At 68.4% G+C, this 13347-nt stretch overlaps 2 protein-coding genes across 2 annotated transcripts; one reads left to right on the plus strand and one right to left on the minus strand.

Annotated features, from left to right (window-relative positions):
* The first annotated feature begins 539 nt into the window (after nucleotides 1–539).
* Nucleotides 540–10038, plus strand: FSTL3 (follistatin like 3). Its single transcript, XM_066983945.1, has 5 exons — nucleotides 540–696; nucleotides 4243–4428; nucleotides 7007–7222; nucleotides 8593–8820; nucleotides 8918–10038. The coding sequence occupies exons 1-5, from the start codon at nucleotides 630–632 to the stop codon at nucleotides 8968–8970; spliced, it is 750 nt and encodes a 249-aa protein (XP_066840046.1). The 5' UTR covers nucleotides 540–629; the 3' UTR covers nucleotides 8971–10038.
* Nucleotides 10039–10980: 942 nt separating this feature from the next.
* Nucleotides 10981–13322, minus strand: LOC125180636 (serine protease 57-like). Its single transcript, XM_048051936.2, has 2 exons — nucleotides 12890–13322; nucleotides 10981–12815 (listed from the first exon to the last, which is right to left on the minus strand). The coding sequence occupies exons 1-2, from the start codon at nucleotides 13007–13009 to the stop codon at nucleotides 12489–12491; spliced, it is 447 nt and encodes a 148-aa protein (XP_047907893.1). The 5' UTR covers nucleotides 13010–13322; the 3' UTR covers nucleotides 10981–12488.
* Nucleotides 13323–13347: the final 25 nt, after the last annotated feature.

Genomic DNA, 13347 nt, shown 5'->3' on the forward strand with positions numbered 1-13347 from the left:
GCCAGGGGAAGCGGAACCCGGCTGTGCCTCGGTTTCCCTAACGGCACGGCCTGGGCTGCCGGCGGGGCTGCGGAGCTGCTTGCGAAGCAAGGATGCCACCCAGCACGGGCTGGGCCCGGCTGCTGCTCGGGAGGGCTCCGGGGGGCCTGGCGGGGGCCAGGGCCTCGCTCCGGCCTTGGCTGGAGGGGGTGGGCAGGCTGGGGCCCCAACCCCAGCAGCACCCCGGGCTCTCCCCGCACAAACCTCGCTCCTCCCGCCTCGACGCTGCCTCCGCTGCTCGGCTCCCCCGTGCCGGGGGCACCCCCAAACCTCCCCGCGACCGGGGGCCGCCACCGGGGGCCCCCTCCCCATCGCCACCCGGTGCGGTCCGGCCCGGCGGCCGCGGCCCCACGGCCATACGGACACACGGCCACGGCCACGGCCACCGAGCCCCGCGCCCCCCCGCGCTGCCGCCCGCCGCCCCCCCGCTCCCCCGGCCCCCCCGGCCCGCCCGCCGCCGCCCCGCCCGGTGATTCACGCCGCCCCGCCGCTTTATAGCGCCGCCGGCCCCGCCGCCGCCTCACAGGCAACAGGTCCCGGAGCGCCCCGGCCGCGTCCCGTCCCGCCGCCCGGCCCGGCCCGGCCCGGCCATGCCGCTCCGGCTGGCGCTCTGCCTGCTCGCCCTCTGCGGCCCCGCCGGCGGCGACGCCGCGCACGGTAAGTGCGGGGGGGCCGGGGGGGGGCCGCGGGGCACGGGGCGGCCGCGCCCGACGGCAGCTGGCGGGGCCCGGCCCGGCCCGGCCCGTCCCGTCCCGCCGGCAGGTGCCTGCGGCGGCCCCGGGTCCCGGCGCCGTTACCGGGCTGTGCCCCGCGGCGCGCCCCGTCCGGCCCCAGCCGGCCGCTGCCGGTGGCCCGGGGCGGGGGGGGGGGCGCTCCCCGCCGGTGCCCCGCCGCCCTGCGGCACCGGCTCACGGCGGCGCCGTCCCCGCGCGTCCCTCCCGCGACGAGCCCCGGGGGCGTCCCGGCGGTCCCGGGGCTGCAGCGAGGCCCCGCCGCCGTGGCCCGCGTCGGGGCAGCGCCGGCGCCCGGTCCCGGCTCCCGGCTCGGGGCTGGAGGCGAGCGGAGCCGCCGGTGCCGCCAGCCCCGCAGCGCTGCCCGGGGGGGTCCCGGTCCTCAGCGCCCGGGGTGCTGAGCGCCGTGCTCCGGTGCTTCGCGAGCCGCCCGGCCCGGACGGGAAGAGCCGGGAGCCGCGGCCGGTCGCCGGGTTGGGTGTGGAGTTTGCAGCTCCGAGCCCTCCCGGGTCGGGCGGCCGTACCGGCGGCTGCCGCGGCGCTCGGAGGCAGCCCGGCGGCTCGGTGGCCGTTCCCTCGCAGCAGCCACCGGCGCCCAGGCCAGCCGGGATGGCAGCGGCCCTGCCAGCACCGCTGTGCTGAGCCGAGGTCGCTGCCTGCCAGCCTCGGTTCTCCTGCAGCAGCGCCGGAGTTTCCGTCTTCCTCCCCGTGCAATCACCTTCGTCTCCATCACTCGCTGCCAGCGCGGGCAGGGAGCGGCGCTCGCAGGACAGCAGCAGGTCGAGGTGCCCCAGAGGACCGGGGGGATTCCTGCAGGGTCCCTGCAGGGGCTTCGGCCCCCAGCATCATGTTCAGCATCGCCCCGGCCCACGGGATTTCCGCTTGCTGCTTGGCAAGGTCCGGTTCAAGCAGCGAGAGGCCCCAGGCACGAGCACCCTGATGCTGTCCCTGCCCCCAGCGCACGTCCTCCAGGCCCCGCTGCAGGCAGGAGCGTTGCAGCCTCGCTGGCTGGGGAGACCTGGAGGATGGGGCACCCAGAGAGCCCCCGCGCTGCCCCCACCTAACCCGCGGCCGTGGGCTCTGCCCGCAGCACGTCCCCCTTTCCCTGCCCTGGCTCTGCGGGGACGAGCGCGTGGGTGCAGCCCTGGGTACGGCCGCCCAGGCGCAGTGGGAGCCGCGGGGGCTCAGGCGCTCCCGTGTCCGCAGGAGCTGGCCCCGTGGGAGGTGTGAAAGTGGCTCTCGCTCGCCTGCCGGGGGCTCGGGGCTGCTCCTGCGTCGTGGCCCGCTTCCTGTTCAGCCTCCCTGTGGCTTTGCCGTGAGCGTCGGGGCATCAGGACCCGTCCCTTCCCCGTGGCGTGGCTGGGCGCTGCCAGGTGTGTTCAGAGCACAGCCCCGGTCCGGGGTGAGGAGCTTGCTGAGCTCTCCTGCCCGCTGGTGCTGTGCAGGGCGTTCTGGGGCTATGGGGTGACGAGGGAGCACTGCAGCCTGGGCACTGGGGTGAGGGCAGGAGGTTCCCGTACGTAGCAGCAGAGGAGACTCCGTGTTTTGAATATTTTTTATTTTTTTTTCTTATAAACATGTGAGCAGCTGACCCACTTTCTTTTGGCAAATGATCTGCGAAGGAAACTATTTTAAAGTAGCCAAAGATCCCTGTTGGGAAGTTATCAGACTTGGAAACTATCTCCTGGGCACTGGAAGCACAGGGGGCTCCTGGGTCTCACTGGGGACCAACCGAAGCAGCACAGGGGGAACGGGACGGCTCCGTCCAGCGCCCAGGAGGGGCAGACGCTGCCTCCCCAGCACAGCGCGCCTCACGTTGGGGACGTCCTGGGGTGTCCACTGGAGGCCTCTCCCTGCAGGCATCGGGCACCCGTGGGCCATGGAAAAGCTGCGGAGGGATTTGGGGCTGGGAAGCTCTGGGCTGGCCGCGTGCACGCAGCCTCGGGGCAGGTGCCACCGGCGCAGAGCTCCTGCGTGCTGCACCACTCGCTTTCGGGACCAGACCCCGAAGCAGGGCTGAGCCCGTCCTGGGGCTCATGTTTTGCATGGCCTAAATGTGACGTTCAGGCTGCTGCTGGAGCTCCTCTCAGCCCAGCAGCGGAGGGAGCAAGCAAGGATCTAACTTTGCCGCAGAGCTCCTGGGGCTGCCGCTGGTGCGAGGGATGGCCGTGGGGGATGCTGGTGCGGCTGCCACAGCCACGTCCTCGGCGTGGGAGCAAGGCTCTGTGCTGACCCACCCCGGGAGCTGGCATCGGCGTCACTGCTGGCCCGGGGGGCTGCGGGGGTCTGGGCAGGAGGGGGGTAGTCCCGGTGTGAGCGCGGTCCAGAGCTGGCACCCAACTTCTGGCTCAGTACCATGGGGGGAGCTGGGGCCATGGGAGATTGTAAAGCAAAAATGGGCTTGGAAGAGTGATTAGGCAGATTCCTGGAGGACAAAGGTGCCGATGGCAGGGACACGTTGGCCCTGCTGCCACTTCTGGAGGAGCCCAGGCCCTGGGTTCCCGGACACCTGCGGCTCGGGGCTGGGCAGGGCTTGCTCCATCCATGCCTGCCCCGATGGGCTTCGGTCCCCGTGGGGAGCTGCTGCTGGCCACAGCCGCACCGAGAGCCCCTCGTGCTTAAGGCCAAACTGAAATGGGGCTCACAGGAGGGAGGGGATAGGGGACCAGGGGGCCAGGATGGGTGCTGACACCCGCTGTGGATCAGGGGTTGGAGGGGAGCGGCTCCAGCCCCGTGCTGGCGTGTCAGACAGCAGGATCCGGCCCTGCCCCCAGCCCTTCCTCACATCTTTAGCCGTTTAGCAAACCTCAAACGCAGCTAATGAGAACATAAACCCAAATAAGCGTCAGAAGAGGCTGGTTCGCAGAGGCGGAAATTGCAAAGGAATCACTCACAAAAAAAAAAAAAAGTATAAATGATTTGCTCATGAGGTTAAGGAACAAACAGGCTTTTGACTCAGTGGGATCAGATGCTGCTGGGCTGGCTGCGTCCCAAGGGCTGTGTCAAGTGCCCTGTTTGCCGGCCGGCCCCGCACAAAGGCGGTGTGTGTCGGGCTCCCACGCGCGGGGTCGGTCACTCCGTGGGGACGCTGGCGCACGCCGGGGGACGCCGGCTCGCGGTGCCGCGCACGCACCACCGGCCCTGCTCTCGCTGTCCCCTCGGGCAGCGCCGCAGGGAGCGGGCTGTAGGGCCCCGTGCTGGCCCGCCGGGCGGGCAGCTCCCGGGGCATCGCACCCACGGTGCTGCTGGCGGGGCTTTGGGGTGCCGGCCAGGCTGCGCAGGAAAGCGCGCGGTGCTGGGGGCTGGTGTGGTCACTTGGCCCAGGACAGCCCCCGTGCCAGGGTGAGTGCAGCACGGGCACCGTTAGTGCCCCCAAATGCCGGTCCCCGTGCACCAGCCCCACACGTGCCCTGGTGGTGGGGCGGGTGGCGGGGCCGTGCTGGGGTCGCCTCACCCTCTGCCCTCTCCGCAGGTGGGATCTGCTGGCTGCAGCAGGGGAAGGAGGCCAAGTGCACCATGATCCTGAAAACGGGCGTGACGTGGGAGGAATGCTGTGCCAACGGCAACGTGGACGTGGCCTGGTCTAATTACACCTACCCAGGCAACAAGATCAGCCTGCTGGGCTTCCTGGGGCTGGTGACCTGCCACCCCTGCAAAGGTGAGCGCGGCCACTGCTGGGCACCGGGCTGGGGAAGACCCTGGGGCTGAGCCCCGTGCTGGGGAGGATGCTGAGCCCGCGATGCAGCAGCAGCGGGGCTGGGCTGGGGCCCCCAGTGCCTTCCTGGGCCCCCAGGAGGGTGCTGCCGGGGGGCTGGGCTCGTGGCGCAGCCGCCAGCCCCGTGTTGCTCTCACTTAACGCGCGCTTTTGTCGCCCCTGCGGCGTGGGGCTGTGCGCCCTGTCCTGTGGCTCCCAGGCTGACAGATTGCTGGGGCTGGGGCCTCCCGGCCCCGCTGCCCTCTCCAGGTCTGGTTAAAGGGAAACTTCTTTCAGGTTTTTTTTAAGGGAAAAAGATCTATTTCTTCCCCTCTGCTCCCCCTTCCTCCTCCCAACGTCTCCAAGCGCGTGTGTGAAATGGCTTTATATAACGGGCAGCTCCAGAAATGGAAACTCTCCAGCTGTGAGTTCCAGGCCCTCCAGATGTTTTGGCGCACGCCGGAGGCACGGATCCCCTCGTCGCACTTGCGTGGCCGTGTGAGAACATGCTCGAGGACCTGCTGACCACAGTAGTCAGGAGCAGGTCTTTGGAAGGTCACTTCGTTATTTGCTTAAAGCGGGGGGAAAAAAAAGGCTCTTAACAAAACAGCCTCTTCCAGCGCCTCCACGCCGCCCCTCGGCGCTGCAGCCCCCAGCACGCTCCTCTGGCCTCGGCCGCCCTGGCCGGACTCGGGGACGCATCCTGCAAGGTCCTGGCCCTGGCATTCTCCCCGTGGCAGCCAGGGAAGCTGGGCAGTGCCAGGGGCACCAGCACCGGCACCGGCTGCTCTCCCAGGCTGGAGGGGGCAGGCAGCCCTTGGCCAGGGGGGTCTGCAGCGGGGCTGGGGGTGCGCAGGGTGACCGCAGTGGGGGGGTTACGGCTTCCCAGGGTCAGAGAGCGGGGCCTGGGCAGAATCCAGCCAGGGGAAAATGGACGGAGAGCCCGGACGGCACGTACGCTGCCGCTCCCCACCCCTCAGAAAGCCCTGCTGGTCCCGTCCAGACGGAGCTGGTGCGCGCTCCCCGCCGGGCTCCAGGGGCCTGGGAGAGCCGGGTGGCCAGGGCAGCGCTGCATGCTCATGGGGCTGGCCTGGGCCAGTCCGGGATAACGGGGTCACAGCTGCCAGCCCTGCCGGCAGCCGGGGCGGCCGAGCCCTGCGGGAAGGCGCTGGCCGGGCCCCGGGGGATGCGCCACGGCTCCGGCGGGGAGCTGGAGAAATTCCTGGCTCCAGCTGCCGGGGACACGGTGTCCCCCCCAGGGACCCAGCGTGGATGGGAGAGCCAGGCCATGGGGCCAGGTCACAGGCGGATGCTTCTGCAGCCTCACTGCCTTGCTGAGATGGGACGGACGGACGGACGGACAGATGGGTCGTGCCGTGCCGCCACAGCGAGGGTCCCATGTGCTGCTGGGGCCGGGCCCCTCCGTGCCCCGTCTTGTCCCTGCTGCGCTGCCCCTGCCCTCGGAGCCATTTTGGGCAGGCCCCAGCTATGGAAATCAAGGAGCAAACCAGGAAACCGCCCGTCTCCCCGCGTCTCCCACCAGGGAATTTCCCCTGGGAACGCTGGGCCAAGCAGACAGGGGATTTCCCCTTCCCCCACCTCCCCCTGCCGTCTCCCCAAGTGACCCGGTCTTCTGCGGGGAAATCCCCCTGCTTTATCTCCAGGCATCTGCCCGCTGACATCTTCCCAGCACACACCCTGTCTGCGGGAATCCCTCCTGCTCTGGGGTAAATCCGGGCTCGGGGTTCTCTTCCCTCCCGGCTCCCCTCCCATCAGGGCGCTGACAGACCTGGGTCCTGCCTCCCCCAGCCCCAGGGCTGCCCGGAGTCCCTTTGGGGTGGCACTGGGGGTGCCTGGACATAGGGTAAGGGGCTCGCAGCTGCCCCACATGCTGCTCCCCTCCTGCTCCCGGTGCAGGCAGCGGCGCTGGGGCCGGGCAGCCCCTCTCTGTCCCCTGCTCCCGGGGCCGTGGCGGCCCCAGGGTGCTTTGAGCCCAGCCGCCGTCCTCGCGGGGAGGCGACCCGCGGGACAATGCGTCCGTCTGTCTCGCCTGCTCCCGCCGGGAAGCGGACGGGACGGGGGATCTGCCGCTCGCTGCTGTGACCCGCTCTTGTGTTCAAGTCACGGAGGCCTGGAGCAAAACAGGGCTGGGTATTGTCTGATTAAAGCGGAGCTCTTGATTGCCCAGACAACTTGCAAAGCCCAGTTCCTTCTGGAGGATCTGGGGCCTTACAGAGATAGATTTTTTCCATTGCATAAGAAAAAGAAATGTCTCCTTCCAAAAAATAAATACATAGAAATGAATTAGCTGGTGCTGATCTGAGGGCCAGCTCTCTGGCTGGGGTAAGTGTTGGATGATAGCTCAGCGCCGCAGCCAACGACCTGCTCCTTCGCAGCGCTGAGCAGATCCAGATGCTGCTGCAGGCAGCGTTCGCGCGGCGCAGCCCCTGCGGGGCCCGGGGGCAGCCCCAGGTAAGCCCCGGCGCGGTGCTGCGGGGTCCGTGCCGCGTCCTGACGCGCTGCCCCCCCCCTCTCTCCGCAGAGAGCTGCGAGGGGGTGGTGTGCGGCCCCGACAAGGTGTGCAAGATGAAGCACGGGCGGCCCCAGTGCGCCTGCGCCCCCGACTGCTCCAGCCTGCCCCGCAAGCTGCAGGTCTGCGGCTCCGACGGCTACACCTACCGGGACGAGTGCGACCTGCTGACGGCCAAGTGCAGAGACCACCCCGACCTGGAAGTGATGTACCAGGGCAAATGCAAAAGTAGGTTTGGTAGTGCCCCTGCCCTGCCCCATCCCCGCTCCCCGCGGCTCTCGCGGCTCCCGGCACCGCGTGAGAGCGGTCGGAGCTGCGCCCGTGCGGGAAAAGGAGACCGACAGCGCTGCGTGGCCCCAGACTACACGTGCTCGTCGGTCCTGCCGGTGCATTGCGAGGGCCTGCAGTGGTGAGAGGCCGCGTGGGTCGGGCACGTGCTGCCAGCACACCGGGCACTGCCCCCACCTCTCCCGCCCCGGGAAGCCAGGGCTCCCGTTAGCCCAGCCACCGAGGCTGCAGCTGCTGGAGACGGAGAGGCCTTTGCAGTTCCCTCCCCTCCCGTGGTGCAGCAGGGGCAGATCCGCAGCCCGGGTTCGCTCTGCCATGCCCTGGCGGGGGGGGACGAGCCCGGCCCCCGCCTCCCAGCTGCATCTCCCCGCCTGAGCGCTGCGCAGAGGAGTTCACTAGCGGCCGCGCTTGCTGGCCCCGGCATCGCCCCCGCTCCGCTGCCTGCAGCAGGGTGGAGCGGCTCGGAGCTGGCACCCGCTCCGGGGCCCCGGCCCCGGCACCCCAGCGGGGACGCAGCGGCGAGAGCCGGGCGGCCGAGGAGCTGCCTCGGATGCCGAAGCGGCTCGTCAGTGCGACGGGGGATTCGGCCTCGCCGCGGCTGGGGAATAGCAGTCCGTAAAATGTCACTTCCAAACATCAAGCCCCTTTTTTGTTGTTTTGTTAAAGAGAGCAGTAATCCTCCTTTCCCTGCCAAGAACTGTCAGAATTATTATGATTATTTTTGCCAGCCCTCCTCTCTGAAATGCTTTGCCTGTCAAGCTCTGGACTGCACAGTAAAATTTGGGGCAAGAAATGTGAGTTGCGAGCTGGGAGTTGCAGATGCCAAGTCTCCTTCCAATCCAGCAGGAAAATAGAGGAAGGAGGAGGGAAGGCTTCAAACAGTGTTTACAGCATCCGGGGAGCACGCCGGGCCCGGCCGTGCCCCCGCGCTGGCGTGGGGCTGGTGCCACGGGGGCAGCCAGCTGCGCAGGGCCTGCGGGCTGGGGGTGCACAACCCCCCCGCCCTCCTGCGCGGCCCCGAGCCCTGCCCAGGGCCTGATCCTGCCCCTGCGGGCCCTCGCCACCCCTGCTCGCTCTGCCAAGGCACCTGCGTGGGGCCACTTGTCCCAGCCAGGTCCCATCGGCCAAGCCGGGCTCCGGCCCTGCGCCCTCTCTCGGGTGCAGCGGTGGGGTCGTCGGCTCCGCGAGGCACGGACAGCTCCTGCTCCCTCGTCCCCGCGCGGCCGCCGGCGCGGTGGCAGCAGGCCGGCGGTCCCAGGCCCGGCCTGCCCGGGGCTGCTGAGCTGCGGCCGCGTTGTGCTTCCCCGCAGAGTCCTGCTCCAGCGTGGTGTGCCCCGGCACCCACACCTGCGTGGTGGACCAGACGGGCAGCGCGCACTGCGTGACGTGCCGGACGGCTCCCTGCCCCGAGCCCACCAGCCTGGACCATGCCCTCTGCGGCAACAACAACGTCACCTACCCGTCGGCGTGCCACCTGCGGCGGGCCACGTGCCACCTGGGGCGCTCCATCGGCGTGCGCCACTACGGGAGCTGCTCGGGTGAGCGGGGCGCGGGGCGCCCGGGGCCGCCGGTGCGGGGCTCTGCCCCCTGCTGCACCCACTCACTGCTTTCCCCCTTTTCTGCCCCCGTTTCCAGCCGCGGCCAAGTTCTCCCTGGAGACGGACAACGCCGAGGAAAACTACGTGTGAATCCTTCCTTCGCCGCAAGGCCGGACCCAGGAGACAGGGGCATTATGTGTATATTGTACAAACCATATACCTGATATTTATTAAGATAAAAGGTCCTTATTTATATCTGTGTATGTTATGCAGTCGCAGAGGGCCCGGCTCTCGGCCCTGCCAGCCGTGCCGGGGCTGCGCGGGGCCACCCGGGCTGCTCCGTGCCCTCGGCTTCGAGGGGGCGTCCGCACCGCTGCGCGCTGCCCCCCCCCCACGTGTCCTTGGATGGCCGCCCCGGGCCTATTTATTTTTGGATTGAATTCTTGGTACTCTGCTGACGTTTCTGGCCGGGACCTCGGGGTCAAGTGGGAATCTGCGCTTTATCTTTCCCCGGAGGGGCTCAGCCCCAGCTGCCAGCAGCAGGAAACGGAGCACGGAGCTGCACCGGATTTGGGACGGATAGGTCTATATTTTTATATACATATATATATATGCACATATATATATATGTATGTTATTTTCCCCTGAAGTTTTAGCACGTGTATGTTAAAACTGATTTTAGCTTAGGTTCTCCCAGGCCCACTCAGACCAGGCTCCCAGCCCTCTCGGTGCGATGGGGACGCAGCCTGCCGCTCGCCCTCGCTCACCCTGCCGTGGCCAAACCCCCTCGGTGAGCAGCCCGGGCCACTGCGGGGCAGGGGGCTGCGGAGCCCCCACGGGGGCACGGGGCAGGAGCGCCCCCGGGGCCCCCAGCCCCGCTCAGGGGCAGGCGCAGCCCCCTCTGGCCCCCGTCTCCCGCACCCACTGCTCTCTCACTCCCTCTGTATTTATTGTTACTTCTCTCTTTTTGTGCGCGTTGTGACCTGTGTAAATACCATCTCGTCTCTGACACCAAGAAGCTGTTGCCTTTATATAAATATCATATTATATATAATATATATATATATAAAAATACCCTATTTTCTATTTTTGTATGATTGTGTTCTGATTCCTGAGGCAGATGCTATGGGAACGTATACATTTCCTATTCCATATTGTTAGGAGCATTTTACGGCTGTGTTACAATTTGGATTACAATTAAAAAAAGAATAAAAGGTGCTGCGGGTCTGGTTTTGTTGCGCTGCTGCGTCCCACGGGGCTGTGCCCCCGTGCCGTGGGACCTGCAGGGCGGCAGCAGGCATGGGGCAGGGGGGGTGTGCACAGGGGGGGCGCCTGGTGCGTGTGGCACCGCGTCCCAGGAGCTTTGTCCCCTCCGGTAACAGCCGTCCCGGCGTGGGCACCGGCCCGAGCGCGCAGCAGCGGCAGCGTCCCCGTGGCGGGGCGGCGGGGAGCAGGTGAAGCGCGCCCTGCTCGGCCCCGGCTCCCCGGCTGCACCAGGCCACCGCCAGCATCTGTTTCAGCTTTGTGTCGGGGTTTTTCCACCCTGGCCAAGTCTCTCTGAGCAGCAACAAGAAAGGAAAGGGGAGAGAGAGGAGGAAAAAAAAGAGAGAGCAACCAGCAATGCAAATCAAATATGTTCCTAATATCAGTGAGTGCCGTAAGGGTTTGGTATTTCACAAAACAATTCCTGCCATTAATTGAGTCCTGATGTGCGCTGCTCCCCCGGCGGACGCAGTCGCAGGAGCCGGGCTGCAGCCTGCGGCTTGGCTCCCGTGGGACGCCAGGAGCTGCGGCCGTGCCCCCGGCCGGGTCCCCTGCCCCGGGGCTGGGGTCAGCGCGCGGCCCGGCCACCCCGACCCGCGGCCCCGGTACCTGCCCCGCTCACCTCTGAGCTGCTCCCTGCCTGCGGGATGGGTGTAAGGGCACGGCCAGGGCTCTGCCGGGGCTTTCCCTGGTGCCAGTGTTTGCAGCACACGGGGCCGGGGGGCTTCCTGCCCCCTTCCTCCACCCGCCCCAGCCCTGGCCCTTGGGCTTTGGCCCCGAGGCTCCTGGCGCTGACCCACGCCAAGGCGGCGGGCACGGGCTGTGGCAGCAACGTCAGTGCTGCTGATGGGCGGGAGATTTCAGCTCCCAGAACACGGCCGTGAGTCAGGCGGCTCCTTCCCTCCGTTTTTTGGGTGGTCTGGGGCGAGCCGGGACAAGCGCCGGCTCCCCAGGGTTCCCAGCAGCGTGTGGAAGCCCCGAGGCTGGCAGCCCTGCCCCGGCATCCTCGGGGCTGTGGCTTCCCAGGGAGCCCACAGGGATTTGGGGCTTCCTTGGAGGCTGGCAGCCTGGCAGGGTCCGGCCTCTGCTCGGTGTCCCGGTGTCCCCAGGGCCACCGCAGCGAGCAGGGTGCTGGGCTCCCCAGTGCAGGGACCACGGGGACCGGAGGGGGGGCTGCTTTCTGGGGGACATCTCAGCCCCGCTCTTTGTGCCCCCCGCACCTCCCGACCGAGGGATGTTCCGTGCCACAGCCGCAGCCCCAGCATCCCCCCAGGACCCTCCGCAGGCAGGGCCGCTGCGCCCCGCGGCTGTGGCGTGCCAGCAATTTGCAGATAAAACAAACAACCAGGAGCGGGAACGGCTCGGTCGTCCCCAGAGACGGCCGCAAAGCCGGGCAGGAGCCGTGCGCTGTGTGCGTTGGCTGAGACCCTGCCGCAGCTCGCACACGTCCCCTGACCCCCGGGGTCGGCGCTTGTACCCGTGCCAGCGGCGCGCTGGGCGGGGGGGTGAGGATGGAGCCCCCCGGGGGCGTCCCCGGCCCCTCTGCCAGCACGGGCGGGAGCGGGCGTGCTGGGAACCGACCTGCCCCGGGCCGTGTCTGTGGTTCTCACGATGGGGGGTCCCCGAGTGCGCGGTGGGATGGGATGGGATGAGGCTGGATGGGACAGGGTGGGACGGGACGGGACAGGACGAGGAGCCTGGCCCCCGCGGGAAGGCAGCTCCGCGCTCCTGGGGGTGCCCCACAGGGCTCAGACCCCAGCTCATGGCAGTGCCTGGTGCTGAGCAGGGTCTGGTCCTGCCCTCCTCTCCTGCATCCCCGGCTCCACAGGACCCTGCCCCGTGACAAGGCAGGGGGTCTGGCTGGGGACCAGCGCAGAAGGGCTGTGGGGGGGGGGCAACAGGACACCAGAGAGGGGGGCTGTGGGGAGCACCGAGCCCACGGCCCCGGGGTGGCACTGCCCGTCCTCCCCGTGCCAGCAGCGCGGGGCAGGGAAAGGACAGAAGAGAAATCTGGAGAAAGGAAATCCTGGCAGGAGGTGAGGGGCAGCTGCCCCGGGCAGGGCAAGGTTAAGGTTGGGCCCCAATCAGCCCCTCTGGGACCAGCTGCCAAGGGGGGATTAAAGGGGGCTGAGCACTGGGGCTGGGCTCTGCTGGCTGAGCAGGACTGGCAGAGGGGAGGTGAGCGGACAGCGGTCTGGGAGGGAGCTTTTATTGAGGAAGGAAAATGCTGCTGCTGCGAGACGGGAAGCAAGGTGCTGGGACTCTTTGTACAAGCCGGGGGGGGGGCAGGAGGGGAATGCTTGGCTCCTCACTAACAGTCAAAATCAGTCTCCTGCACTGCCTTGGAGCACGTGGGGAAACTGAGGCAGGAGCTGTGAGCCCTGGTTGTCAGTTCCCATTGACCATCAAAGCCCCTGGAGCTGGAGGGGGGCCCGGGGGGCCCGGCCCTTCCCTGCCCTCCTGGGAGCCGCCGGACCGCTGCGATGCCTCGGCCCCCCTGCTGGCCCCCACAGTCTGCCTGCCCCGGGACCCTTCGCTGCCCCCGGACCTGGTTTGTGCTCCTGCTGCCCCTCGGGGTGGCGGTGCTTGAGCACGATGAGGTGCACCCAGTCGATGTAGTTGGAGATCTTGGTGTAAATGTCAGGGTACCGGCGGTCCCCGCACCTCTCCCCGGAGAAGGAGACGATGCCGTAAACCTTCCTCTTGAAGATCAGAGGTCCCCCAGAGTCACCCTGCAAAGCGAGGGGACACGAGGGAGAATAGCATCCCCCCGGGACGGCGGGGCCGAGGCCGGGCACGCACTCACCGCGCAGACGCCCCGCAGCGTGGCGTTGCGGCTGGCCCCGCACAGCATGTTGGCCGAGACGCGGCCCCTCCACAGCGTCCGGCACAGGCTGCGCTTGACGATGGCGGTGTCGGTCTCCATCAGCTGCTCGGGGCGCTCGCCGTAGTTGGAGGTGTCCCCCCAGCCCAGCACCTCGCAGACGGTCCCGGGCTTCAGGTCGACGTGCGGCGAGGGCAGGCGGATGCGCTTCACGTACTTGTTCAGCGTGGCCGACCCGTTCAGCTGGGCAGGGAGCGGGGGTGTGGGTTCCTCCTTGCCCCCCCGGGCCGGGGCAGATCCCCCCGCCCCCCCCCGCAGCTCCTGCCCCCCACCCTCCCCAGGCCAGCCCGGGGCCCCCTCCCCACCGCCCCGGCCCCGGCTGATTTTGGAGCCCCCGCGCCCCGGGAGCGGTCCCGGTCTGGCTGGAGGGCGGGGGGCGC

This window comes from Anser cygnoides, chromosome 27 (genome assembly GCF_040182565.1).
Source record: "Anser cygnoides isolate HZ-2024a breed goose chromosome 27, Taihu_goose_T2T_genome, whole genome shotgun sequence".
NCBI lineage: Eukaryota > Metazoa > Chordata > Aves > Anseriformes > Anatidae > Anser > Anser cygnoides.

What these genes read in the sequence shown, in the direction of transcription:
- FSTL3 (XM_066983945.1), top strand. Translation starts at nt 630, where the DNA reads ATGCCGCTCCGGCTGGCGCTCTGCCTGCTCGCCCTCTGCGGCCCCGCC. An exon ending in GACCTGCCACCCCTGCAAAG is followed by an intron (nt 4,429 to 7,006) that starts GTGAGCGCGGCC and finishes CTCTCTCCGCAG; the next exon opens with AGAGCTGCGAGGGGGTGGTG. An exon ending in CCACTACGGGAGCTGCTCGG is followed by an intron (nt 8,821 to 8,917) that starts GTGAGCGGGGCG and finishes CCCCGTTTCCAG; the next exon opens with CCGCGGCCAAGTTCTCCCTG.
- LOC125180636 (XM_048051936.2), bottom strand. Translation starts at nt 13,009, where the DNA reads ATGGAGACCGACACCGCCATCGTCAAGCGCAGCCTGTGCCGGACGCTG. An exon ending in CGCTGCGGGGCGTCTGCGCG is followed by an intron (nt 12,816 to 12,889) that starts GTGAGTGCGTGC and finishes CTCGCTTTGCAG; the next exon opens with GGTGACTCTGGGGGACCTCT.